The sequence below is a fragment of the Pimephales promelas genome, chromosome 3 (genome assembly GCF_988280905.1).
Source record: "Pimephales promelas chromosome 3, fPimPro1.hap1.1, whole genome shotgun sequence".
Lineage (NCBI taxonomy): Eukaryota > Metazoa > Chordata > Actinopteri > Cypriniformes > Leuciscidae > Pimephales > Pimephales promelas.
The window spans coordinates 49,253,853-49,272,745 of NC_142771.1; the positions used below are offsets into that span (position 1 = coordinate 49,253,853).

At 47.7% G+C, this 18,893-nt stretch overlaps 3 protein-coding genes, 1 long non-coding RNA gene, 6 other non-coding genes and 1 pseudogene across 10 annotated transcripts; 8 read left to right on the forward strand and 3 right to left on the reverse strand.

Annotated features, from left to right (window-relative positions):
• The first annotated feature begins 318 nt into the window (after window positions 1-318).
• Window positions 319-425, forward strand: LOC148995533 (U6 spliceosomal RNA). The gene has a single exon (XR_016164914.1). It is a non-coding gene; the product is annotated as a U6 spliceosomal RNA (small nuclear RNA).
• A 434-nt stretch (window positions 426-859) lies between these two features.
• LOC148995534 (U6 spliceosomal RNA) lies at window positions 860-966 on the forward strand. Its single transcript, XR_016165003.1, has one exon. It is a non-coding gene; the product is annotated as a U6 spliceosomal RNA (small nuclear RNA).
• Window positions 967-1,398: 432 nt separating this feature from the next.
• LOC148995535 (U6 spliceosomal RNA) lies at window positions 1,399-1,505 on the forward strand. Its single transcript, XR_016161319.1, has one exon. It is a non-coding gene; the product is annotated as a U6 spliceosomal RNA (small nuclear RNA).
• Window positions 1,506-1,939: 434 nt separating this feature from the next.
• Window positions 1,940-2,046, forward strand: LOC148995536 (U6 spliceosomal RNA). Its single transcript, XR_016161430.1, has one exon. It is a non-coding gene; the product is annotated as a U6 spliceosomal RNA (small nuclear RNA).
• A 433-nt stretch (window positions 2,047-2,479) lies between these two features.
• Window positions 2,480-2,586, forward strand: LOC148995537 (U6 spliceosomal RNA). Its single transcript, XR_016161542.1, has one exon. It is a non-coding gene; the product is annotated as a U6 spliceosomal RNA (small nuclear RNA).
• Window positions 2,587-3,020: 434 nt separating this feature from the next.
• On the forward strand, window positions 3,021-3,118 carry LOC148995538 (U6 spliceosomal RNA; annotated as a pseudogene).
• A 1,858-nt stretch (window positions 3,119-4,976) lies between these two features.
• Window positions 4,977-7,804, reverse strand: LOC148995539 (uncharacterized). The gene is made up of 6 exons (XM_089127914.1): window positions 7,332-7,804; window positions 7,013-7,222; window positions 6,618-6,931; window positions 6,261-6,517; window positions 5,901-6,149; window positions 4,977-5,810 (listed from the first exon to the last, which is right to left on the reverse strand). The coding sequence occupies exons 1-6, from the start codon at window positions 7,714-7,716 to the stop codon at window positions 5,012-5,014; spliced, it is 2,214 nt and encodes a 737-aa protein (XP_088984040.1). The 5' UTR covers window positions 7,717-7,804; the 3' UTR covers window positions 4,977-5,011.
• Window positions 7,805-7,910: 106 nt separating this feature from the next.
• Window positions 7,911-10,006, reverse strand: LOC148995540 (uncharacterized). Its single transcript, XM_089128075.1, has 5 exons — window positions 10,003-10,006; window positions 9,442-9,734; window positions 8,860-9,299; window positions 8,463-8,784; window positions 7,911-8,231 (listed from the first exon to the last, which is right to left on the reverse strand). The coding sequence occupies exons 1-5, from the start codon at window positions 10,004-10,006 to the stop codon at window positions 7,911-7,913; spliced, it is 1,380 nt and encodes a 459-aa protein (XP_088984201.1).
• Window positions 9,517-12,302, reverse strand: LOC148995541 (uncharacterized). Its single transcript, XM_089127919.1, has 4 exons — window positions 10,745-12,302; window positions 10,366-10,667; window positions 10,179-10,286; window positions 9,517-10,067 (listed from the first exon to the last, which is right to left on the reverse strand). The coding sequence occupies exons 1-4, from the start codon at window positions 11,287-11,289 to the stop codon at window positions 10,057-10,059; spliced, it is 966 nt and encodes a 321-aa protein (XP_088984045.1). The 5' UTR covers window positions 11,290-12,302; the 3' UTR covers window positions 9,517-10,056.
• Window positions 12,303-12,706: 404 nt separating this feature from the next.
• Window positions 12,707-12,813, forward strand: LOC148995542 (U6 spliceosomal RNA). The gene has a single exon (XR_016161654.1). It is a non-coding gene; the product is annotated as a U6 spliceosomal RNA (small nuclear RNA).
• Window positions 12,814-13,219: 406 nt separating this feature from the next.
• LOC120461320 (uncharacterized) lies at window positions 13,220-13,883 on the forward strand. The gene is made up of 2 exons (XR_005618128.2): window positions 13,220-13,408; window positions 13,520-13,883. It is a non-coding gene; the product is annotated as an uncharacterized LOC120461320 (long non-coding RNA).
• Window positions 13,884-18,893: the final 5,010 nt, after the last annotated feature.

Genomic DNA, 18,893 nt, shown 5'->3' on the forward strand with positions numbered 1-18,893 from the left:
CTCTCAGTTTTCCAGCATAGTGTGTCCACTCCCTTTCTCAGCAGATGCCGACAGGGAACAGGGTTTGACCCCATAGGCGATATCTTTTCCCTTCAATGTTGTCAAGGTTGTCCGCATTATCCGGTTTTCTGCTTTCCGCCAACTCATTTCTTTCTCGAAAACCTGGAGGACACAGCCCATTCAGAGCTTGTAGTTTGATACCATAGATAAGTCTACCCAACCCATTCTTTCAGTAGTTGGCTCGCTTGCCCTACCACCTTGGTGATGGCTCGCTGGAACCCGAGGGGTACATATTCCTTGAGCGGGACAGTTGGCCTCGTGCTTGCTAAGGCAGCACATATACTAAAATTGGATCGATACAGAGAAGATTAGCATGGCCCCTGCGAAAGGATGACACGTAAATCCGTGAAGCGCTCCATATTTTTGGCAGCTGTGATCAAGCCTCCTTCACTGGAATTGATTCATACCTTTCTACCACTATTTAGTTTCATTCTTGATCTCTTGTGTCAAGAACTGGTGCATCTCCAATGTCTATAGGGCACTCTCAGTTTTCCAGCAAAGTGTGTCCACTCCCTTTCTCAGCAGATGCCGACAGGGAACAGGGTTTGACCTCATAGGCGATATCTTTTCCCTTCAATGTTGTCAAGGTTGTCCGCATTATCCGGTTTTCTGCTTTCCGCCAACTCATTTCTTTCTCGAAAACCTGGAGGACACAGCCCATTCAGAGCTTGTAGTTTGATACCATAGATAAGTCTACCCAACCCATTCTTTCAGTAGATGGCTCGCTTGCCCTACCACCTTGGTGATGGCTCACTGGAACCCGAGGGGTACATATTCCTTGAGCGGGACAGTTGGTCTCGTGCTTGCTAAGGCAGCACATATACTAAAATTGGATCGATACAGAGAAGATTAGCATGGCCCCTGCGAAAGGATGACACGCAAATCCGTGAAGCGCTCCATTTTTTTGGCAGCTGTGATCAAGCCTCCTTCACTGGAATTGATTCATACCTTCTGCCACAACGTATTTTCATTCTTGATCTCTTGTGTCAAGAACTGGTGCATCTCCAATGTCTATAGGGCACTCTCAGTTTTCCAGCAAAGTGTGTCCACTCCCTTTCTCAGCAGATGCCGACAGGGAACAGGGTTTGACCCCATAGGCGATATCTTTTCCCTTCAATGTTGTCAAGGTTGTCCGCATTATCCGGTTTTCTGCTTTCTCTAACTCATTTCTTTCTCGAAAACCTGGAAGACACAGCGCATTCAGAGCTTGTAGTTTGGTACCATAGATAAGTCTACCCAACCCATTCTTTCAGTAGATGGCTCGCTTGCCCTACCACCTTGGTGATGGCTCGCTGGAACCCGAGGGGTACATATTCCTTGAGCGGGACAGTTGGCCTCGTGCTTGCTAAGGCAGCACATATACTAAAATTGGATCGATACAGAGAAGATTAGCATGGCCCCTGCGAAAGGATGACACGCAAATCCGTGAAGCGCTCCATATTTTTGGCAGCTGTGATCAAGCCTCCTTCACTGGAATTGATTCATACCTTCTTGCCACAACGTATTTTCATTCTTGAACTCTTGTGTCAAGAACTGGTGCATCTCCAATGTCTATAGGGCACTCTCAGTTTTCCAGCAAAGTGTGTCCACTCCCTTTCTCAGCAGATGCCGACAGGGAACAGGGTTTGACCCCATAGGCGATATCTTTTCCCTTCAATGTTGTCAAGGTTGTCCGCATTATCCGGTTTTCTGCTTTCCGCCAACTCATTTCTTTCTCGAAAACCTGGAGGACACAGCCCATTCAGAGCTTGTAGTTTGATACCATAGATAAGTCTACCCAATCCATTCTTTCAGTAGATGGCTCGCTTGCCCTACCACCTTGGTGATGGCTCGCTGGAACCCGAGGGGTACATATTCCTTGAGTGGGACAGTTGGCCTCGTGCTTGCTAAGGCAGCACATATACTAAAATTGGATCGATACAGAGAAGATTAGCATGGCCCCTGCGAAAGGATGACACGCAAATCCGTGAAGCGCTCCATATTTTTGGCAGCTGTGATCAAGCCTCCTTCACTGGAATTGATTCATACCTTTCTACCACTATTTAGTTTCATTCTTGATCTCTTTTGTCAAGAACTGGTGCATCTCCAATGTCTATTGGGCACTCTCAGTTTTCCAGCATAGTGTGTCCACTCCCTTTCTCAGCAGATGCCGACAGGGAACAGGGTTTGACCCCATAGGCGATATCTTTTCCCTTCAATGTTGTCAAGGTTGTCCGCATTATCCGGTTTTCTGCTTTCTCTAACTCATTTATTTCTCGAAAACCTGGAGGACACAGCGCATTCAGAGCTTGTAGTTTGGTACCATAGATAAGTCTACCCAACCCATTCTTTCAGTAGATGGCTCGCTTGCCCTACCACCTTGGTGATGGCTCGCTGGAACCCGAGGGGTACATATTCCTTGAGCGAGACAGTTGGCCTTGTGCTTGCTAAGGCAGCACATATACTAAAATTGGATCGATACAGAGAAGATTAGCATGGCCCCTGCGAAAGGATGACACGCAAATCCGTGAAGCGCTCCATATTTTTGGCAGCTGTGATCAAGCCTCCTTCACTGGAATTGATTCATACCTTCTTGCCACAACGTATTTTCATTCTTGATCTCTTGTGTCAAGAACTGGTGCATCTCCAATGTCTATAGGGCACTCTCAGTTTTCCAGCAAAGTGTGTCCACTCCCTTTCTCAGCAGATGCCGACAGGGAACAGGGTTTGACCCCATAGGCGATATCTTTTCCCTTCAATGTTGTCAAGGTTGTCCGCATTATCCGGTTTTCTGCTTTCCGCCAACTCATTTCTTTCTCGAAAACCTGGAGGACACAGCCCATTCAGAGCTTGTAGTTTGATACCATAGATAAGTCTACCCAACCCATTCTTTCAGTAGATGGCTCGCTTGCCCTACCACCTTGGTGATGGCTCGCTGGAACCCGAGGGGTACATATTCCTTGAGCGGGACAGTTGGCCTCGTGCTTGCTAAGGCAGCACATATACTAAAATTGGATCGATACAGAGAAGATTAGCATGGCCCCTGCGAAAAGCTTCCCCATCATTTTTCTCTGTTTGTGCGCAGGCGCATTAGCGCCTTCGCGCATGCCCAGTCGCACAAACGAGGTACAAACGAGACCATCAAAACGTAGGATCGAATCCCGCCCGAAGCACAAATATCAAACATTATTTTTTTACATATATCATGCCTATTTCATGTGTATACGTTAAGGTAACATGACGTGTATTATTTGTTTAACCTTTTTCTGCATAGATATTAAAATCTGTTGTGTTAAACATTATATTTGTGTTAAACATTATATTGTATTTATATTGTTTCACCTTTTTCTGCATAGACATTAACATGTATGTTAAATAATATATTGTATTCACATTGTCTAACCTTTTTATATTGTTTCACCCTTTTCTGGATAGATATTAAAATTTGTTGTTGAACATATTGTATTTATATTGTTTCACCTTTTTCTGCACATTATTTATATATATATATATATATATATATATATATATATATATATATATGTATGTATGTATGTATGTATGTATGTATGTATATTGAAATATTTTTTTGATATTTAAATAAAATTTATCAATAACATATCAGTTGATGATGATTGTATAGATGCAGAAAACACCAAACAGCAGCAGCAGTAGACTACAGTGTGAAATAGATTATTTATTTCAAAATACAATACAATACAATAAAACAGTGGTATTGAGAACAGTGGTATTGATGCAGAACAGTGGTATTGATGCAGAACAGTGGTATTGATGCAGACAGTGGTATTGATGCAGACAGTGGTATTGAGAACAGTGGTATTGATGCAGACAGTGGTATTGATGCAGACAGTGGTATTGAGAACAGTGGTATTGATGCAGACAGTGGTATTGAGAACAGTGGTATTGATGCAGACAGTGGTATTGATGCAGAACAGTGGTATTGAGAACAGTGGTATTGAGAACAGTGGTATTGATGCAGACAGTGGTATTGATGCAGAACAGTGGTATTGAGAACAGTGGTATTGATGCAGACAGTGGTATTGAGAACAGTGGTATTGATGCAGACAGTGGTATTGATGCAGACAGTGGTATTGATGCAGAACAGTGGTATTGAGAACAGTGGTATTGAGAACAGTGGTATTGATGCAGACAGTGGTATTGAGAACAGTGGTATTGATGCAGACAGTGGTATTGATGCAGACAGTGGTATTGAGAACAGTGGTATTGATGCAGACAGTGGTATTGATGCAGACAGTGGTATTGAGAACAGTGGTATTGATGCAGACAGTGGTATTGATGCAGACAGTGGTATTGATGCAGACAGTGGTATTGATGCAGACAGTGGTATTGAGAACAGTGGTATTGATGCAGACAGTGGTATTGATGCAGAACAGTGGCATTGATATAATATAAGGGCTCATTACAGACATGCATGGATACATAACGCAGCAGCATACAGTGTGAAGTACCAACGCGGCGGCAACAAAGCCAGTGCAACGTAACTCCAAAGACAATGACCACATTGTTCAACATACCCACATGTCCAAAAGACCTATATAACTTGTCAGCGCATAAAATCATAACAGCACAAATGCATGACAATGTGTTATACAGGTGTGAATGGGACAGACAATGTTATCTTTTCTTTTTCTTAAGCCATGTGATGAAGACACACAGTATAGGCCTATAAAACTTGTCAGTGCAAAGAATCAGTATAGTACAAAGGCATGGCAATGTTATACAGGTGTGAATGGGATACACAATGTTTTTTCAAGCATAGTGTCACTGTGCTGTAGAAAAATTGTGACAGGTGTGGACCGGTGTTTGTAAGAAGCCTCCACACCGCGGCAAGGTCCCGGTCCATGTGGAGGGTAAAGTCAATGTCTTTAAAAATAAACAAACAAAAAAAACACAAACAACTATATACACCTGCCCCAGCGAGAATGCAAAATCAGTCCGGGGCTCGACCCTTTTCCTTGTCCTTCATCTCCCTCAGCCACTCCTCCACACTCTTACCCGCTGCGGCGGCAGAGCAAAAATGTACATTGCCGTAGCGGGTGTGTCCAGTCTCCCTCCGCTTTGGCTGGCCGCATGTCCTGCGCTTTTGTTCTTGTGGCATGCCGGCCCGGGCAGCAACGACTGCTCCTGCTCCTGCTGCTGCCCTCTGCTCAGCCCTCTTCCTCCTCAGCCACTCAGTTTTGTACACAGAGCGAGGCTGAGGAGGGGGAGCAGGAGGTGCTGCCTGCACTGCTTGTTGTCCTTGCTGTCCTGGCAGCAGCTGCAGTGCAGGCAGAGGGCCGGCGTGATGTGCGGCGGCCAGAGGCAGAGGGAGGATGTGTGGAGCTGGCGTTGTCCGAGGGAGCGTAGGTATGGGGAGCACCCTTACGCTCTGCTGGGGCAGTGAGAGGTCCAGAAAGAGAGGCTGTGTCATCGAAAAAGGTCCTGTTGCAGCCGCAGCAGCTGGTGGTATGGCCAGGACAACAGCTGAGGGGGCAGGCGGTAAAGGCGCCAGTGGGCGCACTGGCGCTGGCAAAACAGGCACCGGTGCTGCCACAGCCGGTGCTGCTGCCGGAGGTCCCACCACCCTTGGCGCTGCTGTCGTCGCCTGGCCTGTTGCTGCTGCCGGAGGACGATCCGCCGCTGCTGTTGGGCCCGTCGCCGAGCCCGCTGCCGCCGCCGGTGGTCGTCCCTCTGCTGCAACGCCTGAAGTGAGCACAGTCCTCTCCTTCTCCCGCTGCGTCCTGGTGAACCTGAGAACGGATTTCAACATAGTATTTTAGTTACATGTACAATTTTAAGAGCATGCAATTCATCAATACCATCAAAAGCATCAAACATACCACAGCGAGAGGGTCCTGGCATTCAGCTCAAAGAGCTGAATGGGCGCCCGAGCCATCAGCCTCTGGTGGCCCAGCACAAGGTCCCGGATGTGCTGGTACCGAAGCAGTATGCTCTCCCACCGCGACCTCCGGGCACCGTGTGCACGGCTGCCCGAGGGGATCAAGCGGCAGAGCTGGGCGCATACTGCCTCTACCAGCCGGCTTGCGCTGGGACTGCTGGCAGGTCCAGAGGTCTCTCCGACCAGGCAGCTGTGGACAATGGACAAAAACAATGACAGATATGAGCAAGATAATGGGCAACATTACATAGAGCAGCTGGTGTGTACATCAGGGATATGTATGATGGAAGTGTAGCCTTACCGCCTCAAGCTTTCCACACCAGGTATACTGGTGCGGCTTGGCTTCGCTGCCATGAAGCGCCCCTGAGCTGGCCTGTCCCTGTAGCGGGGAGGGTAAACTACTCGGGCCCTGTCGTACGGTGACAGGGCCTCGTAGAGCCTGATAAGCTCATCTACCCTCCCCTCGGACAAGGCCGGGTCGTGACGCAACCCCACCAAGGCCGTGGCCAACTGGACCACGGCCAGGTACCCTGGCTGGTCATCTGGTCCTCTGTAGTCCTGCAGACACACGGAAAAATGGAGAAAGAAATAAGTCAGTTGGATAGAACAGAGCAAGCGCCGTTTTTGGTGATGCGGGATGCACTACAGTCGTGCTTACCTCAGCAGCCTGCTGAGGCTCTGGCGAGGACCGGCCGGAGGAGTGGGGTGCGGGCTCGGGGGCACCGGTCGGACTGGATGGCTCGGGCGCGGGTGCGTCAGCCGGTCGCCCTGACCGCGGGTCCGTCAGAGGATCTAGGAACTCGCCAGGCACGTGGAGGGTGAGGTCATCCACCTCCTGGCCGTCGGCGAGCTCGTCATCCTCGACGAGATGGGGAACGTCCCCCCCCGCGTCCGGAATGTCAGGGTCCAAGCTGACGTCCTGCAGCACTCTGCCCGTCTGGGAGTACAGGTACTCGATGCCGATGAGTTCCCCTGAAGTACAACAACAGTCAGTCAGGTACAAGTATCATTCAGTGTGGACACGTGTAAGCGCGGTGGCTTGAGTGTTCTTACCAGTGTACTCCCTGGGCTTGGTGTAATCCTTGACCACACTCACGCCAAGCACCCTTTGGCTGAGCTGATCAAGAGAGTGCTGCAGGGGGCCATTGTAGGAGCGGAGCAGCGGCCGTCCCTCCTGTGCCACGGACGCCGCCCTGTCTGTGTTCCACCGCGTCAACCCCTCCAGGAGAAATGCCTGGAAGTGCCAGGGATTGGCACTTTCTCCTGCGGAGGAACACAGATCTGTTTAGCAGTTTATTCAGTGCACACAATGTGAACGACAGCGAGTCAATGACAGTGAAAGATTGACGTGACAGTGAAACGTGTGGTCTACCTGGAATGAAGCGGTTGAGATGCAGGTGGAACGACTCCAGGGACGTGGAGCCTCGTGCACAACGGTACACCGGCAGGCTGATCCCCCCCTTGGTCATCCTGCCGGTCTCAGTGTACAGCTCCACGCCCGGCGGGTCCTGGATGCACTGGAGGTGGCGCCGCTGCTCCTTCCAGATCTTCTGGATGCGGTCTTGGTCCAGCAGGGAAATCCCCATGGTGTCTCGTCCGCTGGCACCGCCGAAGGTTTCCAGGAGGTCACCGATCAGCCGCTCCGTCTCCGCCGCTCCACGCGTGCGGCGACGGCAATGGAGAGCCATGTTCTTGCGGCTGACGTGCCTCCACACTCCGGCGTCGGACGAGAAGGTCATCCCCTGCGCCTCAAGCATCCTCTTCGTAGCTTTGAGCAACCGGGCTGTGTCCTCTGGGTCCCACAGGAAGATGCACGAAGACAGCTGCTGCAGGAAGGGTTTATACAGCTGGTGGCTCTCGGTGGTGACACCTGTTATGGAAAAATGCATGTTATATCAAAAGTTATGGAACCATGATGTCTCTTACTGAAATGCTATTTGTTTAATTATTGTTATTGCCACAACACACCTGACGCAAAACGGCGCATCAGGTGCCAGATGTCCAGCCGGACCACCAGCTTGTCCCACTTCCCGAACACGTCAGCTGCCTTGGATCTCCCGTGGGACGAACAACAGTCCCGGTCGACGTAGAGGAGCTGAGGCGGCTCCACCCCAGCGTCCCGATACCGCCGCATCAACCCCTCAGCCATGGGCAACAGGCCGGCACCTTCGGTGTCCGTGAGCACGGACATGAGCACCTGTCCGTGCTCGTTGCCGACGTTCGTTGCCCATGCTGCGGTCTGGGCGGCAGCACCGGAGAGCTTCCGGGTCACCTGTTTTAAAGGATAAAGCATCTCAGTAAGGCTGCACGCACATAGCCAGAGCATGATACTCCACACCACACTTATTTATATATATATATATATATATATATATATATATATTAGTATATATATTAGTATTTATATTAGTATGTATGTCGAGTGAGCGCGTGTTAAATTAGTATGTATGTCGATAATAGTACAAACTATATAGTGTATATACATATATAGCACCACATTTACCTTCTTGGTAGAGTCCATCTTCAAAACCCTACCAAAGACGGAGGTGACCCGGGCCTTCACGTCCTCCAGGCGGGAGAGGATGTCGTGGCAGTACACCAATAACAGCCACGCGTACTGGGGCACGGGTGGCGGTTTTGGTGGTGGGGTGCACATGCGCACGACACCCTGCGACGTGAAGGGCTCCATGACGCTGAGGTAGTGTATGGACCGCCGCATCCAGGCCTCTGTGTGTGCCTCACAGAGTTTTTTGTACAGCTGCGTGGCGCTGTTCCCCCGAGTACGCTCACGCAGCTGGATGATTACCCGCCGGTCGCAGGCAAGTCTACAGAGAGGAGTACATCATGTGTTACACAAGAGCCACACACAGACACAACAAGGTTTTTAGACAGATACTTACTTGTAGGTGAGGATTGCCGGGAAGAGGGCGCGATGCCCCTCACCCAGCTGACCCACGACCTCCTGCGACCAGGCAGCTACCTTCCTCTTACACCGACGGCACTCCAGGTACTCGGTGGCCATCAAGTACCAGCCGTCGATGTCCAGGACCCTCCGGATGGTCCTGTAGAGCCCACACTTTGTGAGGGCCCTATTACAGCATGTCGGCCGGACGCCCCACAGACGCAGGGGCACCCAGAGGAACAGCCGACACGCGAAGAAGGCAGCTGGTGAGGCGGGTGGCTGAGAGTAACTCGGCCGGGGCTGAGGAGGGTCCCACCACAGCTTGAGGTCTGTGGTGAGTTTGGTCCTCCCCTCGCTGTCTGGCTTGAACAGCTCCCGGCCGATCCACTCCTGCTCTTCCACGGTGAGAGCTGTCCGCCAGCTCTCAGGCAACCGGGACTGTGAGAAAAAAAAAAGAACACAACCAAACAAACAAACAGTCAGGAGGCTGAGAGGAGGTGCTACATGCAGATTGACAGTCAACTTCACTGAGTTGTGCCGTCCATGAGTACGGGCCAGGTGTGTGAGCGTGTGTTTGTACCTCAGCCGAAGCAGGAGTGGGTGTTGCGGGCTGCTCCACTTTCCTCTCCTTCCTCTTCCTCTTTGCCAGCGCTGGTGCCAGGGTGGCCTCCCCGGATGGCGTCTCCTCCACGGAGACGCGACAGGGCTCCTCCCTGGTCAACGCCGGAGCCCGCGCAGGAAACGCGAGGCTAGGTGGAGCAGCCGCAACTTGAGGTGGTGGTGGTGGTGGGGGAGGGATGTAGGACAGTGCCGGAGGAGGTGGGGATGGAGGCCTCACCACCAGCGGGAGCGTCTGAAGGACCTGTACGTGAGCTGCAGACACATTCACACACACACACACACACACACACACACAACAAAATGGCATCAGCCACAGGCAGGCAAGACTAAGTGAGACGTGCAGCATGCCAGTGATTAGATGACGTGCAGCATACCAGTAATTAAATGGTGTGTAGCATGCAAGTGAATAGATGACATACAGCATGCCAGTGATAGAGCAGATGGTTTAGTGCTACAAGGTGGATGTTGAGAGGTGAAGCAGGGCCAAGTGAAGCAAATCTACATTACCACTACGTTCTACACATCTACCACCGACAAAGACGGCTACATTACCTTCCAAACTTACCTTTGATCTTCAAGCATCAGCTGTAGAGACCAGTAAATGAAACCATTACAGTTAATGCTAAAATACTGCCAGAACAATATATATTGAGGGCAAATGTTGCAGTGTGACACGTCCAGTGTGGTGCCAATTACCCGTTTCTAAGTCAGTGGCCATCTGGACCAGTTCCTCGTCCGTCACCTCTGTGGGGGGGGAAGGCGGCGGAACCGAGGGGCGCTGGTCTCTGGCGGATGTAGACACCGCTGTGGGGTGGGAGGGCAATGGTTAGTTAATCCTTTACACCGAACCACTGTTGTGTTAAAGAGAAAGAAAGAGATATACCTGGAACTGCAGGCCGTGCTGGTGTGGTCATCAGCTTCCTGACCTTGGCCTGCAGCTCACCTGGGGCCATTGGACGCCTTCCCAGTAGGGCCGAGAACATGGGAGCGGTCGGCTTGCGTGGCGGCAGCCCGGTGGAAGCAGCAGCCTTGCTGGGGCCACTGCTGCTGCTGCTGCTGCTCAGAGGTGGGGGGGTAGCAGCCACCTCTGCCGACTGCTCCTTGTCTCGGCCCAGGATGTACTTCCTGGCGGCGTCCATTGAGGTCCCAGGCTGCGGTATCTTCCGCCGAAGCCACTTGACAAAGCTGCAAGACAATGATCAAAGATTAACACGCATATCAACAAGTCACAGCACCCTGCCCTTCACCACAACTGGACTTACTTCTTCTGCTTTTTTCCTGTAGACTCGTACAGGTCCTTCAGGGTGGCCTCCTTGAAGTCCCCAAAGCCAACAAGCGCCTCGCCCTCACACCCGGGCTGAGTGGCACGGGCCCGGGCCTCCTCGTGCACCCGGTGGAACCTCAGCTGCTCCACAAAAGCAGGGTGGGCGCACGAGTACCGGGCGAGTGCGTCCTTGTTGGCCATAAGGGGGCTGTCGGAGGCACTTTTCTCCCGCTCCCGCTGGTGGCTGGCAACCAACTGCGTGATGTAGCCCACGTCGTTCTCCAGGAGCCAACGGAAAGTTTGACCCTGGTACTTCCCAAACTGGATGCTGTGGCAGCCCAGCACCAGCATGGGGTCACCAGGGTCACCGCCCTTGGAGACGACGTGGGCTTGGGCCTCCTTCTCCACCTCCTCCGGCTTCTTGGCCCTCGCAGCAGCGGCGGTCCCGCGTGGCCCCTTAGAGGCGATGAAGGCCAACGCCTCATCAGAGGCCCGCAGGATAAGCTGCTGCGAGGCCGTGAATTTTAAATTTGCTAAAGACATATCTTCAACAACAAATGGCACAGCACAGCATTAGATGAGCATTACAGGTTAAACTAGCAGCTATATATTAATTGCCATATTAACAGGACTATCACACATAAGATTAATGATATACAAGAACTACACATTCACTATTATTGAAATATTAACGTTAACAAATTAATAATCAACAGGTAAATAATGACCCCAGGGTGCATTGGCAGCCATTAAATAAACAGGCTTATTGTTAATGCATAAAAGATACACTTAAACTTTATATTTGATTTCACGTGGTGATATTATAATCTTAAGGGTCTAAAGATACTAAATGTATAGTCTTTTCATAATTTAATTTTGTTTTCAGAGATCGCCACATGTTGTCCCATTAATTTTCAATGGATTGCATTACATTACATGTTAGCGATCTCTCAAAACGTATTAAATCTTTGATCAGACAAGTGTAAATATTGTTTAAATGTGTAAACAGGACGCCTGACGTTGACGTTAATTAACTAACATACGTTAACGTTTCTTTAAATATAAAAACCAGTGATCGACGGAGAGACGTAATAATACATCGACAAATTCCATGTCAGTACATTGTAAAAGTACTCTGGGAAGACAATGTCTGTACATTCGTAATATTCTATTTATTTTTGTTTTACTCACTCAGTCAGTCGTAACCGTCACACTCTTCCGTTTGAGTTGGTTGCTATGACGCTTGAGTATACTAACCGTTTATTGGCCCAAAACGCTCGACAAAAGCTTGAGTATACTAACCGTTGATTGGCCCAAAACGCTCGACAAACGCTCGACAATCCGAGCTTTCTGATTGGCCCATAACTGAAAACGCTCGACAATCCGAGCTTTCTGATTGGCCCAAAACTGAAAACGCTCGACAAAGGCTCGACAGCACGAGCTGCTGATTGGCCGGCATCCAGAGAAGATCGCGGGACATAGAGCGAAAGGATGACACGCAAATCCGTGAAGCGCTCCATATTTTTGGCAGCTGTGATCAAGCCTCCTTCACTGGAATTGATTCATACCTTTCTACCACTATTTAGTTTCATTCTTGATCTCTTTTGTCAAGAACTGGTGCATCTCCAATGTCTATAGGGCACTCTCAGTTTTCCAGCATAGTGTGTCCACTCCCTTTCTCAGCAGATGCCGACAGGGAACAGGGTTTGACCCCATAGGCGATATCTTTTCCCTTCAATGTTGTCAAGGTTGTCCGCATTATCCGGTTTTCTGCTTTCCGCCAACTCATTTCTTTCTCGAAAACCTGGAGGACACAGCCCATTCAGAGCTTGTAGTTTGATACCATAGATAAGTCTACCCAACCCATTCTTTCAGTAGATGGCTCGCTTGCCCTACCACCTTGGTGATGGCTCGCTGGAACCCGAGGGGTACATATTCCTTGAGCGGGACAGTTGGCCTCGTGCTTGCTAAGGCAGCACATATACTAAAATTGGATCGATACAGAGAAGATTAGCATGGCCCCTGCGAAAGGATGACACGCAAATCCGTGAAGCGCTCCATATTTTTGGCAGCTGTGATCAAGCCTCCTTCACTGGAATTGATTCATACCTTCTTGCCACAACGTATTTTCATTCTTGATCTCTTGTGTCAAGAACTGGTGCATCTCCAATGTCTATTGGGCACTCTCAGTTTTCCAGCAAAGTGTGTCCACTCCCTTTCTCAGCAGATGCCGACAGGGAACAGGGTTTGACCCCATAGGCGATATCTTTTCCCTTTAATGTTGTCAAGGTTGTCCGCATTATCCGGTTTTCTGCTTTCTCTAACTCATTTATTTCTCGAAAACCTGGAGGACACAGCGCATTCAGAGCTTGTAGTTTGGTACCATAGATAAGTCTACCCAACCCATTCTTTCAGTAGATGGCTCGCTTGCCCTACAACTGTAACAGCTTGCAGTTACATTTGTCTTATTAGCTCTCTGTACTGTGTAATACTCCGTTCTACCACTAGGGGGTACTCTAGTAAGGAAGGTTCCTAGTAGCATAAAATGGTAGAAGAAGTAGAGTAAGGAAGGAAGGATGTGTTAAGCACATGGAGAAGCTTCCCTACTAGTGTGGTCATGTTTTTCCCTGATTTGAGGAACCTGTGGTTCCTATGCTCAAACGTAAGTGTTCAGTTTGTACTTTGTTTGTATGTGTAATGTTAGGTGATGTGTCAGCAAATGAGATGTAAATGTGTTATGGTGGCACTCAGTTTGTTTGTTTGTTTGATGCAGAGGGTTCATCGTGCAGGCATGAGGCAGCAACTCATCTATAACTAAACCCTTGACCAATATGGAATTAATTGTCTATCACACCTTTGGCATCTGCTGTTTGTGCCTTGAACTACAGTTTGTCCTAGTATCAACCGCTGCTTGGACACTTGGATTCAGACCATTGTGAACTCTTCCACTCTGCGCTTAAGTACAGTTTCTTGTTACTTGTGGGACTCTAAGGACTGAACTCTTGGCTACCAAAAGCATTATTGGGAAGAGCTGAATTAGCCCTATTGTCTTGTAAATGAATGCCTCATGTATTTTGTATGGTTACTGCCTGAATGCTGATTTATGGTATAATACACATGGCTCATTGAAATGTGAAGTCTCTGGTCCCTCACTTTATTATGTAGCAATCTTTCTTAGCAAGCTTTCTTAAAAGTAGATGTTACATAAAATATGGCGCCCAAACAGGGACTTGAAGCAACATTTTGTTGAATCTTGAAGAGAGACATAAATTCTATTTGCAATGAGCCATTCTACACAAGTGTTTTATTGTGACCATAGTTTGAGGTATCTTTACATTTCATTTACTTTGGGTCTTTAGAATTAAGATTACTTAAAGGGGTTGTTGGTTGCAAAATGGCTTTCTCACAAAGAGAGACAGGGGGAAATGATCCTTTAAGTCCAGACTATTCTTCAGCACCTTTCACTACACGTCGTGAGCCTGTCAGAGACCTTATTCATTCTCTTAGTAATTTGTATCTGGAAAATGATCAGGAAGATCTAGAACAAGAATATGATTTTGATGATTCTTTGTTGCCTCCTCCTCCTCCTCCCAACGAAGATGATGACTGTTTGGCCGCAAGAATGCATAAAATTGAATGTAAAATGGAGGGTTGGGAAGGATCCTCTAATATACACTTTAAAGATATACAATACCAGTTAGATGTGCAAAGTAATCGCATGACTGCCATTGAAAATCAGTTGCAACATATTTTAAATTTGCATCAAGATCATCATACAGAGATACAGCAGTTAGAAGACTCTTTATCTGCTAAACTGGAGGCTGGATGCGGGCGAGTAAAAGTCACATTGGAAGCTAAGGTCCAGGATTTGGAAAAAGCAACTATAGATTGCCTGAAACGGAGAGATAGCCAGTTGAGATCTTTGATTCAGTCTTCTGAGGGAGCCACTTCTACCCCAAATTTTAACCACACTGGAGTAACCCATAGTTCCTTCAGACCGATGCACTGTCAGACCCCTGTCAAATTAGAATTTCCAAAGTTCGGAAGTTTGGATGGAGAGGATCCCATTACGTATCTGGAGCGATGTGATGAGTATCTAGCTATGCAACCTTTGAATGATGGGGAAATATTATCCATGCTTCCTTCTGTATTAACATACACAGCTAAAGACTGGTGGTTGGCAGAAAAGAAGAAAGTAAAAACTTGGGCACAGTTTAAGTCTGCTTTTCTTCAATCCTTTTTATCTGAAGATCACGAGGTTGAAGTGGAGAGAAGAATAAGAGAACGGAAACAAGGAGTTGATGAGAGCATCCGGACATTTGCATACCAGTACCGAGCGCTATGTTTGAGGTTGAAACCAGCGATGACAGAACGTGAAATCCTTCAAGCAACACTTCGGAACTGTAATCCAAAAATAGCTAGTATTTTACGAGGTACTGCAACTACAGTGGATGAGCTAGTACGGGTAGGAACACTCATAGAGAGAGATATTGCGGCAGAGAGAGCTTTCTGGAGGCAAAGGCATCAAGAAAACTCCCCTAAGTCTGCTGAAGCAAATAGGAACTCAAAAGGACGACCATTTAACCCGCATATTGCAGTCTTTTCAGAACATGATGGAAAGCCGATGTCTACATTAACTTTACCCATAACCATAAAAGGCCATCAATATCAAGCAATTCTAGACACCGGAAGCACTTATTCAATAGTACAAGAATCCTGTTGGCAGCAATTGTCACCCAATGAAGTTATGCAGTCAAGTAGGGGACAGTCATTTTCACTCGCAAATGGTCATGTACAGACAGCCTTGGGGAAGATAGCTTGGCAGGCTACAGTCCATGGTCATGACTATCCGCTAAGGGCTTATGTAATGAGAGACAGTGATCTGGCGTTCTCAGTTGTACTGGGGCTTGAGTTCCTGATGACTTCCGGTATCCGTCTTGATTTTGGAAATTCCACTTATACATTACCTGAAGACAGTGACACAATCTACTCCTTCAACACTTCTTCACCCTTGCCAATGATCAGTCTACACCTTGCACTACCTTTAGTGCTAACGACTTCCACTACACTAGCGGCTGTAAAGGAAGTAGTGAGTCGAGCTGATGCTTCTAAAGCGCAGAAGCGGCAGTTAGAAGGTCTAATGCTTGATTGGCCGACAGTATGCACAGATAATTTGGGACAGACTACTTTGATTCACCATCGAATTCATACGACTGACGAGATTCCTGTGCGTAAGAAAGCTTACCCCGTTTCCGTTACCAAACAAAAGTTCATAGATGAAGAGGTAGAGAATCTGTTGAACAAAGGCATCATAAGGCCATCTGTTTCTCCTTGGGCTGCACCAGTAGTCTTAGTGCCAAAGAAGGATGGTAGAACTCGCTTTTGTGTTGACTACCGGGGGTTAAATGCAAAGACTCCTCTTGATGGATTTCCAATGCCACAGATTCAAGATATCCTAGAATCCTTGTATGGAGCGACCATATTCAGCACATTGGACCTTAAATCTGGTTACTGGCAAGTAGGAATGGATGAAGACAGTATTAAAAAGACTGCTTTTGTCACCAGAAACAATCAATTTGAATTTGTTCGTCTTCCTTTTGGTCTCAAAAACGCCGCTGCAACATTTCAAAGGCTAATGAACAACGTTCTGAGAGATTACTTGGGGAAGTTCTGTTTTGTTTATCTTGATGACATTGTGATCTATTCCGGGAGCATTCAAGATCACTTCCAACATCTCAAGCAACTCTTTGCAAAGCTGGAAGCTTCAGGATTAACTCTCAATCTCAAGAAGTGTTCTATGTTGCAAAAGACCATCACTTACCTAGGACATGTTATTTCTGGAGAAGGAGTCCGTACTGAATCCTCAAAAATTGAAGCGGTCCGTGATTTCCCGGTACCCAAGAACGTCAAGGAGGTACAGAGATTTGTAGGCCTTGCAAGTTGGTACCACCGCTTCATTCCTCATTTTTCTGAGCGAGCAGCACCTTTGTACGCATTAAAAGGGAAGGATGCAGTGTGGGATTGGACAGTTGAATGTCAAAAAGCTTTTGATGATCTTAAAAGTGCCCTTCAACAAGCACCAGTTCTAATGCCACCTGATTTCACAAAAGATTTTAAAGTACAAACGGATGCCAGTGATATAGGATTAGGAGCTGTTCTGACACAGGAGGTTGACGGATTGGAGCATGTCATCGCTTATGCTTCGAGACTGGTTCATGGAGCTGAGAAATCATATTCTACAGCTGAGAAGGAGTGTTTAGCCGTGGTGTGGGCTGTAGAAAAGTGGAGACAGTACCTGGAGGGAAGAAACTTTGAAGTACTCACAGACCATTCTGCCCTTACTTGGGTATTCAATCAACCCAAACCATCCTCCCGTTTGACTAGGTGGGCTTTAAGGCTGCAAAGTTTTAACTTCACTGTTAAGTACCGTAAGGGATCCTGTAATGTGGTACCTGATGCCCTATCCAGAGGCATACCTGTGCAAGAGGTGGTAGGCCACATTGCCCTGTGTCAACCCACAAAACCAGACCCTAATTTACCAGTCAGCTGGGATGAGATTGGGAGAGCTCAAAAGCTTGATCCTTCTTTACATACCTTATGGGAGTCAGCTAACCAAACTAATACTGACCCAAGCCGTGTTGCTTACATTGTGGAAAATGACTACTTGTTTCGTAGGGTACCGGACAAGCAACTAGGGTACACTAATCAGCTAGTCATACCTGCATCATTGAGGGAAGCATTCCTGCAATTTGCTCATGCAAATCCATTGAGTGGTCATCTGGGAAGAATGAAAACTCTACGGAGGCTACTTGACAATGTTTATTGGCCTGAAATTCGCAAAGATGTTTGGAGTTTCTGTAAGGTATGTAAGACGTGTCAAGCCTACAAACCAAGAATCACTAAGCTATCCGGATTGTTGCAGTCAACCCCAGTAGTAGAACCGGGATATATGCTCGGAGTGGATTTGATGGGTCCTTTCCCGAGAAGCCCTCGATCCAATGAATTCCTATTAGTCTTTGTGGATTATTGCAGCAAGTGGGTAGAACTCTTTGCTCTGTGGTCTTCGAAAACTCACCTCATAACCAACATACTGATAAAAGAGATGTTCACAAGATGGGGAACGCCGGTATACTTGGTTTCAGACCGAGGACCTCAATTCACTGGCCAGCTACTAAGTGATACCTGTAAACGATGGGGTGTGGTTCAGAAACTCACAACAGCTTATCATCCTCAGACCAACTTAACTGAGAGGGTCAACAGAACTTTGAAAACGATGATAGCATCTTTTGTCCATGATAACCATCGTGACTGGGATAAGTGGTTACCAGAGTTCCGATATGCTATAAATTCGGCGGGGCAAGAGAGTACAGCTCTTACTCCAGCGGAAATTGCACTTGGACGTAAGTTAAAAGGACCTCTTGAACGGTTAGTCCGCAAGGCGCCTAATCCCGATCATGTAGCCTATACCACAATCGAGAGACAGAAGATTCTTCTGGACCAAGTGAGGGACAAAACTAGTCAAGCACAGGAGAGGCAAGCCAAGTACTACAATAAACGAAGAAGGGCTGAAACCTTTGAGGAAGGAGATCTGGTTTGGGTACTGACTCATCATCTTTCTCGAGCTGCTGATTACTTTACTGCCAAGTTAGCTCCAAAATGGCAGGGACCTGCAAAGATTTTGAAGAGAATGAATAATGTCAATTACAAGGTAGTAATGCTTGACAATCCGAACCAATGTGATACTTACCATATTGAAAAGTTAAAAAAGTTATATGGGAGTATTTGAGACTTTTCTTTAGGGAGAGGGGTGTGTAACAGCTTGCAGTTACATTTGTCTTATTAGCTCTCTGTACTGTGTAATACTCCGTTCTACCACTAGGGGGTACTCTAGTAAGGAAGGTTCCTAGTAGCATAAAATGGTAGAAGAAGTAGAGTAAGGAAGGAAGGATGTGTTAAGCACATGGAGAAGCTTCCCTACTAGTGTGGTCATGTTTTTCCCTATTTTGAGGAACCTGTGGTTCCTATGCTCAAACGTAAGTGTTCAGTTTGTACTTTGTTTGTATGTGTAATGTTAGGTGATGTGTCAGCAAATGAGATGTAAATGTGTTATGGTGGCACTCAGTTTGTTTGTTTGTTTGATGCAGAGG